This window comes from Poromitra crassiceps, assembly GCF_964638095.1.
Source record: "Poromitra crassiceps genome assembly, chromosome: 8".
Taxonomy (NCBI): Eukaryota; Metazoa; Chordata; class Actinopteri; order Beryciformes; family Melamphaidae; genus Poromitra; species Poromitra crassiceps.
The window spans coordinates 37,485,711-37,501,990 of NC_139629.1; the positions used below are offsets into that span (position 1 = coordinate 37,485,711).

At 46.4% G+C, this 16,280-nt stretch overlaps 1 protein-coding gene across 1 annotated transcript in view; it reads left to right on the forward strand.

Annotated features, from left to right (window-relative positions):
• Positions 1-14,421, forward strand: part of cfap74 (cilia and flagella associated protein 74) — a gene marked incomplete at both ends in the record, with an annotated part of 52,314 nt that extends 37,893 nt beyond the window's left edge. The window contains 16 exons of the mRNA XM_083641196.1: positions 1,800-1,973; positions 2,073-2,206; positions 2,537-2,786; positions 6,266-6,400; positions 7,687-7,841; positions 8,338-8,472; positions 8,774-8,883; positions 8,983-9,038; positions 9,465-9,584; positions 9,996-10,151; positions 10,335-10,449; positions 11,581-11,735; positions 11,958-12,090; positions 13,131-13,267; positions 13,637-13,771; positions 14,305-14,421. Coding sequence (XP_083497322.1) covers positions 1,800-1,973; positions 2,073-2,206; positions 2,537-2,786; positions 6,266-6,400; positions 7,687-7,841; positions 8,338-8,472; positions 8,774-8,883; positions 8,983-9,038; positions 9,465-9,584; positions 9,996-10,151; positions 10,335-10,449; positions 11,581-11,735; positions 11,958-12,090; positions 13,131-13,267; positions 13,637-13,771; positions 14,305-14,421 — 2,217 coding nt within the window. The remainder of the gene's footprint in view (positions 1-1,799; positions 1,974-2,072; positions 2,207-2,536; positions 2,787-6,265; positions 6,401-7,686; positions 7,842-8,337; positions 8,473-8,773; positions 8,884-8,982; positions 9,039-9,464; positions 9,585-9,995; positions 10,152-10,334; positions 10,450-11,580; positions 11,736-11,957; positions 12,091-13,130; positions 13,268-13,636; positions 13,772-14,304) is intronic.
• Between the last annotated feature and the right edge of the window lie 1,859 nt (positions 14,422-16,280).

Consider the following 16,280-nt stretch of genomic DNA (forward strand, 5'->3'; position numbering starts at 1 on the left):
CCACACAGCCCCCAGTCCCTCTCTCCACACAGCCCCCAGTCCCTCTCTCCACACAGCCGCTGGTCCCTCTCTCCACACAGCCCCCAGAGAGGGATTTGGAGGAGGCGGAGATCTGACTCAAGCCGTTTTCCCTCATGCGTACCGGAAAATTACCTGTAAGTCAATATCGGACATTTCCCTTCACACTTCGGCTCGCGCATGTGGGAATCTATCAGCGAATTTGCCTGTATGTTGGGGGGCGGGGCGGCACTACAGAGCGGGTGGGGAGTGACGTGTCGGCAAAACTCCGAATGGTGAAATAAGTTTGCTTGTTTATCCGTTCACCTGCGTCGCGTTGAAGCACTTTTTACAGACTGGCTTCGTTTGATGTGTCCGGGCTTGCCTTCGCTGTCGGCAACGTAAGCAAAATACTTCCACATTTCGCTTCGTGCATTTGCTTCGTCTGTGTCCCTGTCGGGCTGTGACTGAAGGAGGAGGAGGACTGTGGCCACAGAGAGCGAGCAGGCAGCAGAGAGGAGAGGAGAGAGGGGGAAATCAGCACGCCCACACATTATTATCACAAGATCATTTCGCCAGTTTGCTTTAATGTGCGCGAATGATTAGATTATACCCGCTGGAACATTAAGCAACGTGTGTACACCTCGCCCATGAGAGTGTCGCGGGAAATGACTGGACCCGTTCTACACTTAAGTCCGCTATCGCGCATACCGCTCTTCTGACTGCCTCGAAACTGGTGAAATCTCTGCGATGACGGGCTCGCGCTTATACCGGCACGACGACTTTCTCACATGCAGGCATTAGACCACGTTCCGGTCATTTAGCGGTACAAAGCGCATGTGGGAAAAGGGCTTCAGAGCCAAAAGGCAGGGCCAGGATGCTCCTGTGGAGCCCCAAAGCTGTTGCCCCCAGCCCCAGGCCCTGAGCTCCTGGCACTACACATACACACACACGCACACTGCACGAACGCACACACACACACCGCACGCACACGCGCACACACACACACTGCACGAACGCACACCCACACACACACACACACACACACACACACACACACACACACACACACACACACACACACACACCCTGTGGTATGGTATAGTCACCAGATGCCACAGCAGCCAGGGAGGCGGTGGTGCAGAGAGCAGGACTGATAAACAAGGTCCTCTGCTGCACCTAGAGCATGGCTCAAGAGAACATTTCTGCTGCTCCTGCTCAAAATCATTTAGTTAATAGGTACTGTAGGTAGGTAGCTGTGTGCTATGCATACCATCCATGCATATTATATATATATATATATATATATATATATATATATATATATATATATATATATATATATATATATATATATATATATATATATATATATATATATATATATATATATATCTGATAAACAAGGTCCTCTGCTGCACCCAGACCTGGCTCAAGAGAAAACTCTCTGCTGCTCCTTCTCAACATCATTTAGTTTTCTAAAGTAGCTGTGTGCTAATGTGTGCTATGCATACAGTACCATGCATATTGAAAAGTGGCTTATCTAAAGGTGCATTAATTACTGCCCCATATCCCAAAATGATAATATTTCAGCTACAATGGCTAAAAAGTCCATACATTCATATTTAGAAGTTTTGTCATGAAGATATTTCTAGAGTCAATCCAGTTTGGACTTTTTAGGGGGAGCATTTTTGCTGTTCTAGTAAATAAATGTACGAGGTTGAGTTTTCCATTGACGTGGCAATCTTTCACACAGACAGAATTGTAAGGTGTGTAAAGATGCGTCACCTTTGTGCCTTTAGGTGCGCTCTGTCCCCTTCACCGTCCACGCCGTCATCACCTCCTCGGACCTGCAGTTTGACCAGACTCAGGTGGACTTTGGCTTCTGCTCCATCTACCAGGCGGTCAAGACCAGCATTCGCCTCACCAACCTCTCCCTGCTGCCTCAGGACTTTGGCTTCCTGGGCCTTCCAGAGGTACCTGATCTGTAGTGGAGGGGACACAGTAGATGATAGAGATTAGAAAATTTCTGAGTAACAGATTGTGGTTGTCTTTGTTGTTCTCTCACCATGTAGGTTATTGAGGTCCAACCCAATGATGGCTTTGGAACTCTCCTCCCACTAGAGACCCTGGAGATCGATCTGATATTCAGTGCCAAGAAGGCTAAAGAGTATCACTTTCAGCTCAACTGCAGATCTGGAATGAACAGGTAACCTCTCAATGTTCTCACATTGTGTATCATCGTCCATTTATAGTCATTCAATTGAGTCATTGTGATTAGAGCGATATATGGGTTTGCTGATATACAGTAATATGGAGCCCATATTTGCCTTTTATAAGAATGGAATCTGGTACAGCCAGTGTTGTCCACCTCTGATATGATGGATATTGATCGTTTGATTGATTATATATTTGTTGCAGGACTAATCAATACTACTGTGGCCATCTATGGGATGCCTTGAAGCTGAATTGATCCTAATGTAACATTTTGATTGTTGAGCCAACCAAGCCATTAATTGCTATATTGCCACGTCACCAGAGAATTCCCTCTATCGTGCCGAGGAGTTGGCATCTGCCCTCCACTGGAGCTGTCCCACTCCCTGGTCCAGTTTGGGGCCACGTCAGTAGGGGACCAGGCCAGCGCTCTGCTCTACCTGGCCCACCCTGTGGGCTCGGCGGGGCCCAGGCACCCTGTGGGCTCCACGGGGCCCAGGCTGTTCTGCTTCGCTCTGCCGGAGGATTCTGACATCACTGTCAGCCCTTCTGCCGGAGCGCTGCTGCCTGGAGAGGTAGGCACACAGTTATTCTGCTGAAAAGCCTCCCTCCAGCGTATTTTGACATTTTTAAGATACTAGATGATAATCTCAAGTCTCAAGTCTCAAGTAGTTTATTTGTCATTATGTATAATACAATGTATAAATACAATGAAATTCTTTATGCTCTGAGCACCCTCAGCCTTACATACACAAGGACATGGTCACAAAGACCGACAGAAAAAGTGTGTAGACCTACATAACTATGTAGGCTAACACGTGATACAGACATGTCTGTACACAGTGCGTGTAGACGTAACACAAACCACAAGTAGTTTAGCGGGACTCCGGCCCGGTGTTGTGTTGTGTGTGTAAGGTCTGTGTGTGTTTTGGGCGTAAGAACCAGACCTAAAACGTAACAGCCAGACGTAAAACCACATAACAGCCAGACGTAAAGCCACATAACAGCCAGACGTAAAACCACATAACAGCCAGACGTAAAACCACATAACAGCCAGACGTAAAGCCACATAACAGCCAGACGTAAAACCACATAACAGCCAGACGTAAAACCACATAACAGCCAGACGTAAAACCACATAACAGCCAGACGTAAAGCCACATAACAGCCAGACGTAAAGCCACATAACAGCCAGACGTAAAGCCACATAACAGCCAGACGTAAAGCCACATAACAGCCAGATGCTGTCAAACCGCAGTTTCATTCTCCAGACCAGTGACGGCCAGCGCAGCAGGCTCAGGAGGCTGAGAAACGGGGTTCCACAAGGGTCTGTCCTCTCACCGATGCTCTTCAACATTTACATCTTTGACCTACCGGTGACAACATCTAGAAGGTATGGGTATGCGGACGACCTAGCCATCATGTTACACCAACCCACATGGAAGGCTGTTGAAGAGGGCCTCAACCAGGATATGGACGTCCTGGCTGCCTACCTTCGGAGCTGGCGACTGCAGCTCAGTACCGGAAAGACCGTATCCGCAGCATTCCACCTCTGCAACAGGGAAGCAAGAAGGGAGTTGAAGATCTCTGTGGAAAACAAACCCCTGGAGTTCCAGCAGGCCCCAAAGTACCTGGGCGTGCGCTTGGACAGGACATTGTCCTATAAACATCATTTGGATGAAGTGAGGGCCAAAGTAACAGCTAGGGTCTCACTCATCCGCCGCCTTGCTGGCACAACCTGGGGGGCCTCGGCCAAGGTTTTACGTATCTCCACACAAGCCCTCGTTTTCTCTGCAGCCGAGTACTGTGCCCCAACCTGGAGCAGAAGCCCACATGCCAAGAAGGTCGACACGGCCATCAATAATGCACTCCGGATCATCACTGGCTGCCTGAAACCCACCCCCGTGTTCTACCTGCCAGCCCTAGCAGGAATAGCGCCAGCCGGCCTACGGCGAGAGGCCGCTACCCTCGCCCTGGCAAGGAAAGCCAAGGAACACAGCTGGCACCTCCTCCATGAAACCACCACCATGGCAATACCTCCAAGCAGACTCAAGTCCCGCCACTCATACAACCAGGCCGCGCAAGAGATGCTTAACTCCATCCCGGAGGATCTGCCAACCAAAGCCTGGCTGGCGGCGGCATGGAAGCAGGAGTGGGAGTCGACAGGACAGACACGCCTACACCATTACATCCAGGACCCTGGAGGTGGCGTTGAAGGAGAAGACCTACCTCGCCGGCAATGGACCCTCCTGAACCGCCTTCGCACAGGGGTTGGCTGCTTCAAAGCGTCCATGAAGAAGTGGGGCCTAACCGACAGTGCAGCGTGTGAGTGCGGGGAGCCTGAGCAGACTGCCAACCACGTGATCACCACCTGTCCCCTGCATAGACCACCTTCAGAGGAGGGCCTCTTCCGAGTGGGACCTGAGACGAGGGCATGGCTGCACGACACAAAGCTGGATATATGAATGACGATACACGAAAGAGAGAGAGCCAGACGTAAAACCACATAACAGCCAGACGTAAAACCACATAACAGCCAGACGTAAAACCACATAACAGCCAGACGTAAAACCACATAACAGCCAGACGTAAAACCACATAACAGCCAGACGTAAAACCACATAACAGCCAGACGTAAAACCACGTAACAGCCAGACGTAAAACCAAGTAACAGCTAGACATAAAACCACATAACAGCCAGACGTAACAGCCAGACGTAAAACCACGTAACAGCTAGACATAAAACCACATAACAGCCAGACGTAACAGCCGGACGTAAAACCATGTAACAGCCAGACGTAAAACCACGTAAGAGCCAGACGTAAAACCACGTAAACCATTTTCCTTTGGTGCAGGTAGCATAACGGTTACTGCATACAACTCACAAGGTTTCGTACAATAAAAACACAGCAACAAAACATGCAAAATAATTTATTGGTAACAAATAATCATTCTTCCGTCAAGCAATGTAGTTTCAGTCATGTTTATTTTTTTCTATGTATGACCATTGCTTCTTGTGTGGAAAGAAGTTGAGACAAGAGAATGTTTGTCACATTTGCCATTGGAATGTTCATCCAAATGATGCCGTTGCCATGGAAACACATCAGCTTTCTGAGTCTCAGGCATCTCTATGGTCTCAATACTGATTTCCATGACAACCGTATCAAACATTCTGTGCCAGCCAACTATTCACGGGTGGAGATTTGAATGGGAATGACCATTCCACCAATACAAATTCTATGGTCACATATTTTTAGCAACCTCTTCTCTATTATACATGAATTCAAGGAAGAATCCTGTAGGTACTGAAGGTTTTTTATGAGCATATACCCCAAATGTAATTGTTTATTTTCTAGGAATTAAGGCAATACATTTTCAGAAATTACCTTCTCTTACATAGCAATTGTTCATGGCACTACCCATTTGCAGAGGGGGAAATTACCTGGACTGCACAAGAAAGTGACCTGATTTAGCTACTACATTGTGTTTTTAAAATTTCAACTTAGTCATAGACAAGGAATGGATTAGTTCTTGCTGTGACTAGACAGGAAAGGTGTCCAGCCCCAGTTTAATACAGCACAGTTCTAATTTATTTATCTCTATCTAGTATATCAGTGTCAGAGTGAGGCAAACAGCCATTGCAGCTAAAGTCAGCTCAGCTCAAATTACTTTATAGTGTGATGATGCCCTCTACTGGACATAAAAGTTAACTATTGCTAGTCTGCACAATCTACAATCAAATCCATTTGTGTGTGATTGTGAATAGTAATAACAATACAAAGGACACACATGTAGCTTGTAAATCATTGCAGTTTATTGTAGTTAATAAATTGTGACAGTTGAATATGATCGTTCACAGGATGAAACGCATCTAATCAATAAATATAGCAAATTCAAGTCTACAAACTCAGGCTTACAAAATACTGGACTTCAACAACAAAAAAAAATGTCCGAAATACAACACAAACACACTATAGTAACCCATGTTCTTGCTCTATCATCTATCGTAAATAATCCTTCACATGTCTCCTCCACCCTCTCTGGGCTGATGCAGAGGTGTGTGGTCCAGGTAACGTTCAGACCCAGGCTGTTGGAGCAGGAGATCAGGGAGGAGGCGCTGCACCTCCTCAGTCAGGCCAAGCTGCTCCGTGAGCAGGAGTCTGAGAGACGACCACAGACCCAGCAGGAGGTGAGCGGCTATACAACTCCCTACTTTGGCACATTTCTTCTGTATTTTTGCTGCCTTGGTATTGTCATAACATTACGCACGAGTTGACATAGCTAGGTGGCAAGTGGTAATTATTAGGTAGCATCAATTGAAAATAGGGGGAAAAAATCAATACAAGCCAAGAGTAAACATGTCCCACAAATTATGATGTCCCTGTCTGACCCAATCAGTAACATATGTCACCTTCTTTTGAGCTATACTTGTAGGTCCCCCTTGGGCCAATCTTACTACTGTAATTAGAGAGTTGTCTGTCTGTTTGTCCGGCTGGAGTTGGCGTGCCGTTGCTCCGATTGCCTCCAGAATTTGCCAAAAGTATTTTCAGGGGTCTGGAATGAACCTGGTGCAAGAAAAAATAAAATAAAAGTAAATCCGGGGTGGCTGTAGCTCAGGAGGTAGAGCGGGTCGTCCACTAATCGCTTTGGATAAAAGAGATCGGTGGTTCGATTCCCGCCTCCTCCAGTCTGCATGTCGAAGTGCCTTTGGGCAAGATACTGAACCCCAAATTGCTCCTGATGGTGTGCCAGCACCCTGCGTGGTAGCCTGCTGCCCATCGGTGTATCAATGGGTGAATGTACCTACTGATTGTAAAACGCTTTGGATACAAGCGCTATATAAATGCAGGCCATTTACCAAAAGGAAATGGAAGGATTTGAGTGCCTGATGATTCAGTGGGGGAAAAGGAGTCTTTTCTGGTTGGACTAACGACCCGATGCCGGAAAAGCTGCCAACAAGCCTTCGTTAAGGCAGACTAGAGCCAATGGTGCGGCACACAGTACTACTAGAGCCACAGATGCCCAGACATGGCTGACGGCCGACTGTCTGCTTGGTGTGTCTGGGGCTTTCCAAGGCCAATATCGGCAAAGCGATATAGTGGTCTAACCCTTTTATAAAGCCTGTGTGTGTGTGTGTGTGTGTGTGTGTGTGTGTGTGTGCGCGTGCACGTGCATGCGTGTGTGTGCGTGTGTGTGTGTGCGCGTGTGTGTGTGTGTGCGTGCGTGTGTGTGTGTGTATGTGTGTGCACGTGCGTGCGTGTGCGTGCGTGTGTGCGTGTGTGTGTGCGCGTGTGTGTGTGTGTGCGTGCGTGTGTGTGTGTGTATGTGTGTGCACGTGCGTGCGTGTGCGTGCGTGTGCGTATGTGCATGTGCGCGTGTGTGTGTGTGTGTGTGCGTGTGTGTGTGCGTACGTGCGTGTGCGCGTGTGTATGTGCGTGTGTGCGTACGCTCGTTCGTGCGTGTGACACTGAACAGGAGGTCCCAGAGGAGCCCAGTAGAGGGAAGAAAGCTCCTCGGCCTCGGTCTCAGGGGAAACAGTCTGCCAACCCAAGGAGCAGCAAGGTGCCTGTGGGCCCCGGCACCGAGGGGCCCGCCACGGCCCCTGAGCCGCCCGCCTGCATACAGCCAGGGTACGAGGCTGAACCCCTTTGCATGCTCTTGCTTCTCTACTTTTCCCTGGACAGGAACTACGGTGGAGGTGAGGAGATGGCTAAGAATATGAAGAGAGAGCATTTGGTTTCAGATTTATAACTATGATAACTCTGAGAAACTAGAGCCAAAATATCAAATAAAGAGGAATGACACACTTGTTCTTGAGACAACGATTTCCACTCCCATAAAAGCCTTTCTTTGTTGAAAAAGTGGGCTAAACCCAATTATTCGTAACTCGAGCAGAAGCTAATTCTGACTCAATTATAAATTAGCTCGCAAAGCCAACAACTCGTACACTTACCTCCCTCCTATATCGCTTCAGTGATTTCATCAGTACTTCAATTTCTTGTGATTTGTAGTGATTACACCATGCACGCATTGGTGCGATCTCTGGCATCATGTAATACTTAGATGTGAGTTTGAGAGGAGTTTGTCCACGTGTCGAATTGTGTTGACTGACTGCGTCACTTCCAGGTCGGAGGAGTACGAGGCAGGCCGGGCCTCTCTGCTCTGCTCGTTCACCCGGCGCTGCAGAGAGCACACGCTGCCCTGCTTCGTGTCAGATGGAGAGCCTCCAGCAGAAGACCCACAGGCCCAGCCAGCATGGAGGTACAGTATAGCACTTTTCCACCGCAATTATAGTACTGCATAGTATCGCCTCTCCTCTCCTCTCTTTTGGTAGTACCTGTTGGTTTTCCACTACAAGTTGTACCCCCTCAATGTGCCCACCCCCCCGCAATTGGTCGTCATAGCGACGCCACATGAAACTGCCATGCTGTGAAACTGTGTAAATAGTCACAGCAAGGACCTAGCTACAGCAAGGAGCTACAGCAAGGAGCTAGCTACAGCAAGGAGCTAGCTACAGCAAGGCGCTTCTTTCATAACTTGCCATGTCTAATATCTTTTTCAGTCCCCTCAATACTCTCTACTTGGAGCTGCATTGCCCTGCCATACGGCCCCCCCTAGTGGCGACATCGAGCAATGGACAAAACGGCATACACTTCCATCAAGTGGCAGTCGGTCAGTTATTTTAGGTTTTGCTCGTTCGTGCATTTAAAGTGCGTATTTCTTTGCGTGTGTTTTTACGTTTCGTATTTATCTTATGTGTCCTACTTTTAGGCCAGAAAGTGGTGAAAAGGTTTACAGTTCAGAATATTTCCATGGGATCTTTGGATGTATCCTTTCTCCAGTACTGTAAGTACGAATCAACAATATATTTTATTTGTATAATGCTTTTCTGAACAAGATACAGACAAAAACACATATGTACTGTACTGCAAACAGACAAAAAACACATATGTACTGTACTGCAAACAGACAAAAACCACATACAGTATGTACTGTACTGCAAACAATGCTTTATGAAAATGGTTACTAAATTTACTAGAATAACTGATTTGTTACTTTTCCACAACTGCTTTTTTCCCTTACATTTGACCATAAATTACAAATGTCGTTGTACTTGTGACTAAAAGTTACTCAAATAAAGTTACTTTTTATTAAAACACTTTGTAGTAACATTAGTCAAAAGAAAAATTATTTGACCAGAATAGTTGCAAGTAGTTACATTTCACAACTGCGTTTCTTTAACGTTTGCCAAGCTGAGGTCGTCAGTGCTGGATGTGAACGGTCCCTTCTGCCTGCTCAACGCTCTCAGATGTATCAGAGCAGGAGAAAAACACACTCTGCTGCTCGCCTTCAGCCCAACCCTGGGCAGGAAAGTGAGTCAATTTGTTATCTCAACCCCTCAATATCAGCCTGAAGCTAAATGATCCAAAAACAAGAGAACACCCCCATCTACTCATTTTGTTTTCCTCAGACTTAGTCATCGTCCTGTCCCACCTCTCAGGTTAGGCCTCGGTTATGACTTGTTTTTCTGTGGATAGAGATATTTTTGTAACTGTTTCCTCCAGCATCTTCACAAGGTTCCTTTGCTGTTGTTCTGGGACTCATTTGCACTTTTCACGCCAACGTACGTTTATCTCTAGGGGTACACTACCCTTAACCTTTCCACCACAGGTCACCGGTTCCACCCCGACTTCAACTGTAGATGAGAAATGATAGAAAGTCACTTTCTTGTGGTAGAAGTTTTCCCCAATACTTTCCCAATGCTCACCCGCTCTCACCCCCAGTACCGTGAGACTCTGGAGGTGCGTAGCCGCACGATGACCCTGGAGGTGACTCTGTGCGGTGAGGGTGTGCTTCCCGTCATCATCGCCTCCCCCGCCGGAGGCCTGCTCCACTTGGGCCATACGCTAGAGAGAGAGAGCTCCTCAAAGGTTCTCAAGGTCAGTCTGTCACCGATGTGTCGGCGCTCACCTCGTACAGGAAGGAGTGGGAGTACGTTTACTTTCTAGAATCCATGGAAATGTGAAATATCAACATTTCTGAACCAAAAATACGTTGCATATCACGTTTCTAAAACGTGAAAAACTTTGGGGTTTTGCTTAATGACAGTGTTCTGCCTCCAGCTGCAGAACAGCTGTGCGGTGGCGGTGGGCTTCAGGGTGCTGCTGGCCAGCCTGTCTCCTTCCAGGCCCATCGTGCTCAGCACCTACCCAGACTCTCAGAAGCAGCTCGCTGTGGGTAAGGCCTCACTAACCTAACTACAACTACCCAGACTCACAGAAGCAGTTCGCTGTGGGTAAGGCCTCACTAACCTAACTACAACTACCCAGACTCACAGAAGCAGCTCGCTGTGGGTAAGGCCTCACTAACCTAACTACAACTACCCAGACTCTCAGAAGCAGCTCGCTGTGGGTAAGGCCTCACTAACCTAACTACAACTACCCAGACTCTCAGAAGCAGTTCGCTGTGGGTAAGGCCTCACTAACCTAACTACAACTACCCAGACTCTCAGAAGCAGTTCGCTGTGGGTAAGGCCTCACTAACCTAACTACAACTACCCAGACTCTCAGAAGCAGTTCGCTGTGGGTAAGGCCTCACTAACCTAACTACAACTACCCAGACTCACAGAAGCAGCTCGCTGTGGGTAAGGCCTCACTAACCTACATTAACTACAACTACCCAGACTCACAGAAGCAGCTCGATGTGGGTAAGGCCTCACTAACCTAACTACAACTACCCAGACTCACAGAAGCAGTTCGCTGTGGGTAAGGCCTCACTAACCTAACTACAACTACCAAGACTCACAGAAGCAGCTCGCTGTGGGTAAGGCCTCACTAACCTACATTAACTACAACTACCAAGACTCACAGAAGCAGCTCGCTGTGGATAAGGCCTCACTAACCTACATTAACTACAACTACCCAGACTCACAGAAGCAGCTCGCTGTGGGTAAGGCCTCACTAACCTAACTACAGCTACCCAGACTCACAGAAGCAGCCCGCTGTGGGTAAGGCCTCACTAACCTACATTAACTACACCTACCCAGACTCACAGAAGCAGCCCACTGTGGGTAAGGCCTCACTAATCGACTCACTAGAGCTGCCTGAGAACGTTGGAAAAGGATTTGGGATGAGTTGTAGTCCTTCCTTCCACTGTCAAGTGTCAACATTAACATTAGCCCCATTGGCTATAAAGAGAAGCAGTATCGGATCAACATTCAGTGTACTTAAAATGTAGGTATAGGTAGTACAAGTAGCGGTAGTAGTACTGTACCATAGTAGTATTAGTGGTAGTACTAGGAGTAACTGGTAGTCGTTTCACAGTTAATAGTAATAGTAGTAGCATTATTGATTTTGTATCCGGTACCAGGAACCCAGAACCACAGTGGGCTGAGTGTGTTCAGTGCGATGCCAGTAGAGGGCGCCATTGCTCCAGGGCAGAGCCAGGACATCACTGTCACCTTCCAGCCCGACCACCCATCTGTCCACTACTCTGACACACTCACTGTGGAGCTCACCAATAAGGTCAGCAGACACACACACACACACACGTACACACACACACACACACACACACACACACACACACACACACACACACACACACACACACACACACTTCAGTACTACATCTAGTTTGAGGACCTTCCCATGAGGACCTTCCCCCAGAATGTCCTGCTGGCTGTCAGAGTTCAAACAGGTGGAGGTGACGGAGCTTCCCTAACCCTGTTTCATGTCTGTCCTCAGAGTGCAGTGTGTGTGTTGGATCTGAAGGGGGCGGCCTGTTCACACAACATGTATCTGTGTGGAGGAGACCCGCTGACAGTGTCCACTGAGTCCCTCCTGCCTCCACTAAAGCCCAGTGAAGCTCACCTCACAGGTACAGTGGATGGTCACTGGTAGTTGTAGTAGTAGTGATTGATTTGATTGATCGTCTCCCACCAGTCGGAGACCAAGGGGGAGACTATAGCTGTGTCTCAGTTCAGATGCTGCACTGAGTCACCGCAGCGCGACCAAGGCTGTCCCATTTCGACGGCTCCTTGAAATGCAGCCTCGTTTTACGAATCTGGATGTTGCAACTGTTGTGTCCTTCACGGCCCGGTCCACATATCCCAGCATGCATTTTTGGCATTCAAGCGAGGAGCTGAAAAATCTGAAACAACGCCATTTTCCCCCCAAGGCAACTGTTTAGTTCGGGCTCTACGAATGTTAATATTTATAGTTAAGATGGCACTTTATGAAGTTTTAATAATTTTAGTAGACAAACCTAACAATGTAGACCCCCAATATGAGATCAGTTTATCAAAATCACGCCTATTTGGAAATCTAATTTTCGAGGACCAGGAACCACGGACCCGCCCGACCATCTCAGCTGATGTAACCCGACTCCAGATGGCGTATGGGGAGAAATGATCCAAGGAAACGGATCTTTGCAGCTCTGTGGTGATTAGCTAATGTCTCCGTAGCATTTTGATTGATTTTATTCCTTTTGGAAGATAAATGTTCGTTTAACAGATGAAATAAAACTGTTTAGTTTTCATAAACAATGATCATTAAAAGGTATTGAATTTAACTTCAGGATTCCTGCATATACCCTATACAAATACAATTGGCAGTCGTAATACTTCAACCTTAAACTAGAATGGCACTCAGAGTGTGCAGGCCTCCACCAATGCCAATTACAGATGAACAGAAACATCTGGTATACTCAAGACGGTCCTAACCTGGCTCAGGATTCTGACTTTTTCATAACAAAACCTAAATGATTTAAAGCCCCACGCGTCTCTAGCTTAGAAAAAACCTTCGGTGAACCTTCTGCAATCATACAGGGAGAAATCCATCATAGGAGAGGAGAGAGAGAAACCTCTCCACCCACATTAACTGACAGTAACTTCTTCCTCTCCTGTCTCCATGTGGCAGAGTGCGAGCTGCTGGAGAAGCCTAGCAGCCTCCCCGTGCTGGTGACCCTGCGGGCGGCCTACAGTGAGGGAGCTGTCAGGCCCGCTGTCAGGGAGCTGGAGGTGGGCTGCATCCGCTCCACACAGCCCGCCAAGAAGGTACTGTGAACGGTCATCACATACACATCATTTGAATTAGCTGGTTTACCAAGCGCTGGGTGACATGAACCAACAATCATCTCGCTCTCTTTTTTCTTTTTGTCCGCTGCTCCACCCCTGAGCTGATGGACAGCTCCTTTTATCGTTAAAATAAAAAGTGCTCTGAGAACACATTATTTGGGCTCAGTACTGGTTAGGGTCGGATGTGCGCCGTAAACATTTTTGAGATTTTCAAGTGGGCCGTGAGTTGGAAAAGGATTGCAACGGCTGTAGTATAGGATGGGTCAAATTCAGAGGATAAATTTCCCCCACAGGGATAATAAAGTATACAAATACAAAATGAAGTTGTCCCTGTTTTGCCCCATGCAGAGTGGTGAGTTCCACTGGGACAACGTAGCGTGGCTGGAGCAGCAGGGCTTCAGCGTGGAGCCCAGCCGAGGCAGCGTGGAGGCCGGCCAGAGACGCACCGTCACCATCACATGGACGCCACACAGAGGATACAAGGTTAGGGACCATCACCATCACTGATCTGATCAAAGTAAACTCCCAAATTCTTTACGGTGGGGACCCGTTCCGTTCCCGAGCACGGAATACATTTTGTAAAGTGAAAGCTGACCAAAGTGGGAGAGGGAGGGGGGGCAATCGTACTTGAGCACAGAACGAAACAGAACTAAAGAAATCGTTCCCATTGAGAACGCAGCCGAGGGTTGTGTTGGTGGCGGTTTCGGTACAGGCCATTCCACTTCTCCACAGTTTTCACAACTGTAAATCTAAGCAGGTAAAATACTTAACACATTATTATGCCTACCCTTCTGCCTACTCGGCCGATACCCATGACGTGCCGATATCATCGTGCATCCCTACTCCAAAAATATCAATATCACTGTTGGCCTTCAAAACCAATACAAGCCTAGCGCCTTTATCTGTACATGTATTTATGAGCACACTGACTGACTGATTGTGTGTGTGTGTGTGTGTGTGTGTGTGTGTGTGTGTGTGTGTGTGTGTGTGTGTGTGCGTGCGTGCGTGCGTTTCAGCCCAATGAGGTGGTGCAGGTGTGTGTGCCTCTTACCCTAAAGGGAGATGAGATGGAGGTTTACAGCGTCACCCTGCTGGCTTTGGCTTCCATGAGTTCCATGGCTCCTGACCTCTGACCTCACCTCAACGCCAGCCAATGGGAAGCCTGCTCTCTCTCTCTCACACACACACACACACACACACACACACACACACACACACACACACACACACACACACACACACACACACACACAACAGACAAAGACATGACACATTTGAGATGGCGATTCTGCAGTATGTCACCCATGTGACATTGTTAAATCTATTTATTAAATGTTGTTTGAGGATCTGATTTGTACCATTTGGGTCAATGTGACTGGCATTTTGTTCAATAATTAGCAAGAAAAATGCAGAACAAAATACAGGAATACTCAAACGTTACACAGACTTAAAGGGACAGTTCATCCCCAAATCAAAAATACGTATTTTTCCTCTCACCTGTGCTATTTGTCCATCTAGCCCAATGGTTCTCAAAGTTTTTCATGTCAAGGACCCCTAAACTGTCATAAATTAGACCACGGGCCCCCCTCTGATAAGGTTTTTAGCATTTAGATGTTTTATTGCAGAAAGTGTATGAAACCCATGACCAAAATCATCACACGTACATTGTCATTGTGTTACTGGAATAATAGTGAAAATAAATTATTCTCCTTTTTGCTGAGGACCCCATGGAACTCCTTCAAGGACCCCTGGGGGTCCCCTGACCCCACTTTGAGAACCACTGGTCTAGCCTATTACGCGGATGCTGGGAACAAGAGGCTTTTTCTATGAGCGGCAGATGTCTGTAATGCCTCCAAACAGGCCAATGGGACATGTCCTCTCACAGATACATGTGGTAAGCATTTATCAGAGATTGAAGGAGATTACGCTAAATCAGATTAGTGCACCCCAACCTGGCTATAAAAAGCAAGGTCATTATGAGCTTAGCCTAATGTGATGTCACTCGTTTTATGAAATGTATGAGATCATATTAGGCAATATTTGTGTTGCCATTTTGCCTGGTTTTTCTAATCTGATTTGATTTCTCCTCTGATCTCCTGGTAATACTGTGTGATAGTGCTACTTACAGGGGCCTGCTCTGCTGTGTGAATGCAGTCCATTAGTGCGTGTTTGCATGGATAAGTGCAGGAGAATGACAGGGAAAATGTACATAGCTTTCTCATGCCATTGAAATATATAATATATTAATACAATATATATTAATATATACTAATATATATTGAATTAAGTATATTATACTTAATTCAAATATATACAATAAACCAGGGGTTCCCAAACTTTTTTGCACGGCGGACCAGTTTAAAATTGACAAATAAACCACTGGGTAGAAATACTTTACAACTATAGAATGTTGTTTTACAGTCATTCAAAGAGTGAATTTAGGGGGGAAATAATGTACAAAATGAGACAAAAAAATCCTCTTTAAAACAAACTATGACAGCCTTTTTAGACTAATGTAATTTTTTAATATGTAATTCAGAATACAGCAAGTGGTCAAATTGATGCAAATTATAGGGTCAGTTTTTCAGTATGTTTTTTATGTGTTTTTTTGTAATTGAGAATGACATGAAGCAAACTTTGGCATGATTTATTCCTCACAAAGTACCAAATAATTATTCTAAATCCCAACACTTTTTTTTAACAACCAATGGTATTTGTTTTCAATATAACAAATGTAAACCTAAAGCCTTGAATGGCATATCACATCAAACATAAATAGAGAAAAACTAAGAAAATCCCTTCATTTTATCAGTGAAATTTCCTTAATTTCTCATTACATGAACATTAAATATCCATTAAAATAACAAGTAGTATCATGGGTCTATAAGGTATTTATTCATTTGTTGATGGAGACACTGGAAATTATTAACCCCCCCTAGCCTTTTTGTGCTTGGTTTAGGGTTATTACTGAGTTATTAATTTCCATTACCCT